This window comes from Heterodontus francisci, chromosome 5, assembly GCF_036365525.1.
Source record: "Heterodontus francisci isolate sHetFra1 chromosome 5, sHetFra1.hap1, whole genome shotgun sequence".
Taxonomy (NCBI): Eukaryota; Metazoa; Chordata; class Chondrichthyes; order Heterodontiformes; family Heterodontidae; genus Heterodontus; species Heterodontus francisci.
Genome location: NC_090375.1, coordinates 199364259 through 199369530, shown reverse-complemented (window position 1 = coordinate 199369530; position 5272 = coordinate 199364259). Strand labels below are relative to the sequence as shown.

Below are 5272 nucleotides of genomic sequence, written 5' to 3'. Positions count from 1 at the left end.
TGGTGGAGCAAACTCATGGGCTGAATGGTCTCCTCATGTTCCTATGTTCCTATTCATTTACCTTTAATTAAAAAAAAATCAAGGTGCTAATAAAAGAGATATGACAGTTAAATAGGAGTGGATGAGTGAACAGAGACTGCTGAAAAGTGAGGAAGTTAGGCTTTACTTTTAAAAAGTCAAAGAGATAGTTTCTGGGGAGACCTCTAAGGCTGGAGAGAAAAGTAGGAAGGGAGGAGTTTAGCAAAAGAATCCCAACGTGTAGACTTTCGAGGCTGATTGGTGATGGAGCAGAGAGGGACAAGAGGCCAGAATAGGATGACCAAATGACAGGGCCCGGGATGTAAAGTGGGGAAAGTTGCAGAGGTAGGGTAGAGGAGGCTTTGGAAGTGAGGATCAAGATTTCCAGTTCGATTGTTTGGGGCCAGAGAACCAATTGCGGCTGGAAAACAATGGGGTGATGGGTGAGCAAGACTCAGACAGGGTCAGTGTCGTGCTGGGCACCGCCTGGCTACCGTCTGTGGAGAGAATCAACAGGATATTTCACCCGATTTCACTGTCTGTGTCCTCTTCTCCTGTGATGTTCCATGTCGGATCTAAAGGTAAAGGAATGGACAACTCGGTGAGGGTAGCTCTTTACTTTGTGTAATTTTTACGATATGTGAGAGAGTAAACCTTTAACTGAAGGAGGAAGATTTCGGCAGTTTTTAGTTGAATCGGATGTTGTTTTGGTGATGTTTGAATTGCAGTGTTGAAGGTTTTTGTAAGCGGATTGAATTTCTGTTTAACTCTGTGTTTCCAATAGGCACAGTAATAGGTGGCGGCATCTTCTGCCTTTACACCGTCAATAAGCAGAACATATTGTTTGTCTGCAGTCTTTCTTGCTGAAAACCTTTTCTCGAATCCGTCATCCCGACGAACGTTCCCATCGTAGTAGAGAATCCGAACGGGCTGCTGTCCCGCTGCCTGTTTGTACCAATGGATAACGGAAGCACTGACTGATTCACCCAGCTCACACGTAATTGTACGAATTCTCCGCGTTCGCATGGTGATTGACAGTTGTTTCTGTTTCAAATCCTGAGCAAAACATCCATCTGTGGGGAAAGAAACACCAAATTACAGATAATTTTACAGTCTGAATAAAACAAATAAAACGCAGTTAAAGAATAAATCCATTTACGTGCAAAAAATATCACGAAAACAACCCAACACAGCAACATGTTGCCTGTTTGAGGTGTGAGGCACTTGTATTAACATCTAGATAAAATCTATAGGGCAATGACTCTAACACAACATTCCGCGTGTGACTCGACTTCCTGTTCATACTGTTCTCTCCTGGTATACATGTAGCATTTGACACTAGTCACGCCTTTCAGTCAGACTTCCATTATTGTGTGGAAGGGTCACGGACCTGAAATGTGCTTCTCCCTCCACAGATGCTGCCAGACCTGCTGAATATTTCCAGCATTTCTTGTCTGTGTTCCAGACTTCTAATGTCAGTATTTATTAGTTATTATGTAAAATGAAATCTCCATTGAATTGCACAACCATTTTTTAACAGCATGACAACAGCAAAGCTTGATTCGTTCTTGCCCTCACATAATATTTAACATTGTGATACAAGATGACCAACACGACAGGAAATCCCAAACCAGCGACTTCCACCTTGAAGGACAGGGGCAGCAAATGCATGGGAACAGCATCACCTCTAAGCCACGACGATTGGACTTGAATATTCCTTCAACATCACTGATTCAAAATCCTGGAACTCTCTGCGTAACAGCACTGAGGGGGTACCTTCAACACACACACAGCAATGATTCAAGAAAGCCAATAATCTCTGTGACCGTGTCATCAAGATTCTCAGGTAGCTGAGTTTGGGCTTGTCGGCTGAAATATTGATGGGTCAGGAGCTCCATCCCAGTGCAATCTGACATTCGCTTTGTTCTCCTGCTCACTGTTAAACTGTGACAGAAAAGCGCTGGAAGGAATTTCCTGGCTGCAAAGTGTCTACCAAAACTGACTGATATTGTTCTAAAAGCAAAATACTGTGGATGCTGGAAAAACAAGAAATGCTGGAAATACTCAGCAGGTCTGGCAGCATCTGTGGAGAGAGAAGCAGAGTTAACGTTTCAGGTCAGTGACCCTTCTTCGGAACTGGCAAATATTAGAAATGTCAAAGGTTATAAGCAAGTAAAGCGGGGATGGGGCAAGAGATAACAAAGGAGAAGGTGTAGATAGGATAAGGCCACAGCATAGCTGACTAGAAGGTCATGGAGCAAAGGCAAACAATATGTTAATGATGTGTTGAAAGACAAAGCATTAGTACAGATTTTTTTCTTATACATTCATGGGATGTGGGCGTCACTGGCCAGGCCAGCATTTATTTCCCATTCCTAATTGCCCTTGAGAAGGTAATGGTGAGCTGCCTTCTGAAACCGGTGCAGTCCATTTGGGGTAGGTATACCCACAGTGTTGATCGGAAGGGAGTTCCAGGATTTTGACCCAGCAACAGTGAAGGAACGGCGATATAGATCCAAGTCAGGATGGTGTGTGACTTGGAGGGGAACTTGCAGGTGATGGTGTTCCCATGTATTTGCTGCTCTTCTCCTTCTAGTTGATAGAGGTCACGGGTTTGGAAGGTGCTGTATAAAGAGCCTTGCTGCATTGCTGCAGTGCATCTTGTAGATGGTCCACATTGCTGCCACTTTCCGTCGGTGGTGGGAGGAGGGAATGTTTGTGGATGGGGTGCCAATCAAGTGGGCTGCTTTGTCCTGGATGGTGTCAAACTTCTTGAGTGTTGTTGGAGCTGCACCCATCCAGGCAAGTGGAGAGTATTCCATCACACTCCTGACTTGTGCCTTGTAGATGGTGGACATGCTTTGGGGAGTCAGGAGGTGAGTTGCTCGCCTCAGAATTCCTAGCCTCTGACCTGCTCTTGTAGCCATGGTATTTATATGGCTACTCCAGTTCAGTTTCTGGTTAATGGTAGCCCGAGGATGCTGATAGTGGAGCATTCAGCGATGGTAATGCCATTGAATGTCAAGGGGAGATGGTTAGATTCTCTCTTGTTGGGGATGGTCATTGCCTGGCACTTGTGTGGCGCAAATGATACTTGCCACTTTTCAGCCCAAGCTTGAATATTGTCCAGGTCTTGCTGCATTTCTACACGGACTGCTTCAGTATCTGAGGAGTCACGAATGGTGTTGAACATTGTGCAATCATCAGCGAACATCCCCGCTACTGACCTTATGATTGAAGGAAGGTCATTGATGAAGCAGCTGAAGATGGTTGGGCCGAGGACACTACCCTGAGGAAATCCTGCAGTGATGTCCTGGAGCTGAGATGATTGACCTGCAACAACCACAACCATATTCCTTTGCACTAAGTATGACTCCAGCCAGCGGAGGGTTTTCCGCCTGATTCCCATTGACCTCAGTTTTGCTAGGGCTCCTTGATGCCATACGTTGTCAAATACTACCTTGACGCCAAGGGCAGTCACTTTCACCTCACCTCTCGAGTTCAACTCTTTTGTCCATGTTTGAACCAAGGCTGTAATGAGGTCAGGAGCTGAGTGGCCCTGGCGGAACCCAAACTGAGCGTCACTGAGCAGGTTATTGCTAAGCAAGTGCTGCTTGATGGCACTGTTGATGACACATTCCATCACTTTACTGATGATTGAGAGTAGGCTGATGGGGCGGTAATTGGCCTGGTTGGATTTGTCCTGCTTTTTGTGTACAGGACATACCTAGGCATTTCTCCACATTGCAGGGTAGATGCCAGTGTTGTAGCTGTACTGAAACAGCTTGGCTAGGGGCATGGCAAGGATCTGGAGCACAGGTCTTCAGTAGTATTGCCGGTATATTGTCAGGGTCCATAGCTTTTGCAGTATCCAATGCATTCAGTCGTTTCTTTATATCACGTATTGTGAATTGAATTGGCTGAAGTCTGGCATCTGTGATGCTGGGGACTTCAGGAGGAGGCCGAGATGGATTATCAACTCGGCACTTCTGGCTGAAGATTGTTGCAAATGCTTCAGCCTTATCTTTCGCACTGATGTGCTGGGCTCCCCATCTTTGAGGATGGGGATATTTGTGGAGTCACCTCCTCCAGTTAGTTATTTAATTGCCCACCACCATTCACGGCTGGATGTGGCAGGAATGCAGAGCTTAGATCTGATCTGTTGGTTGTGGGATGGCTTAGCCCTCTCTATCGCATGCTGCTTATGCAGTTAGGCATGCAGATAGTCCTGTGTTGTAGCTTCACCAGGTTGACACCTCATTTTGAGGTATGCCTGGTGCTGATCCTGGCATGCCCTCCTGCACTCTTCATTGAACCAGGGTTGGTGTCCTGGCTTGATGGTAATGGCAGAGTGGGGGATATGCCGGGCCATGAGGTTAAGGATTGTGGTTGAGTACAGTTCTGCTGCTGCTGATGGCCCACAGCGCCTCATGGATGCCCAGTTTTGCATTGCTGGATCTGTTCTAAATCTATCCCATTTAGCACAGTGATTGTGGAACACAACACGATGGATGATGTCCTCAATGTGAAGGTGGGACTTCGTCTCCACAAGGACTGTGCGGTGGTCACTCCTATCGATACAGTCATGGACAGACGCATCTGCAACAAGCAGATTGGTGAGGATGATGTCAAGTATGTTTTCCCTTGTGTTGGTTCCCGCACCACCTGCTGCAGACCCAGTCTAGCAGCTATGTCCTTTAGGTTGTTTGATAGGGTGTTAACGGACTGAAAATTGAACAGCAGCAAGTACAAACATGAAAATAACAGTGGGTAAGCAAACTGAACAAACTAAGATGAAATAAAATAAACATACAAAAAAAAAGAAAAAATTGTAGAACAAGAAAAAATAACTAAAAATAAAAGAAAAATGGGGGGCCCGTCATGCTCTGAAATTATTGAACTCAATGTTTAGTCCGGCAGGCTGTAGTGTGCCTAATCGGTAAATAAGATGCTCTTCCTCGTTGATGTTCACTGGAACACTGCAGCAAGCCCAGGATAAAGATGTGAGCATGAAAGCAGGGGGGAGTGCTGAAATGGCAAGCAACCGGAAGCTCAGGGTCCTGCTTGTGGACTGAGCAGAGGTGTTCCTCAAAGCAGTCACTCAGTCTGCATTTGCTCTCCCCAATGTAGAGGAGACCACATTGTGAGCAGCGAATACAGTGTACAACAAGTAAATCGCTGCTTCACCTGAAAGGAGTGTTTGGGGCCTGGGAAAGTGAGGAGAGAGGAGGTAAATGATCAGGTATTACACCTC

The 5272-nt window shown here is 45.9% G+C and overlaps 1 gene segment (V, D, J or C); it reads right to left on the bottom strand.

Moving 5' to 3' along the window:
* Positions 1-633: 633 nt before the first annotated feature.
* Positions 634-1217, bottom strand: LOC137369686 (Ig kappa chain V-VI region NQ5-61.1.2-like). The segment is given in 2 exon segments: positions 634-1091; positions 1178-1217. Coding segments are annotated over 2 exon segments (498 nt in total).
* Between the last annotated feature and the right edge of the window lie 4055 nt (positions 1218-5272).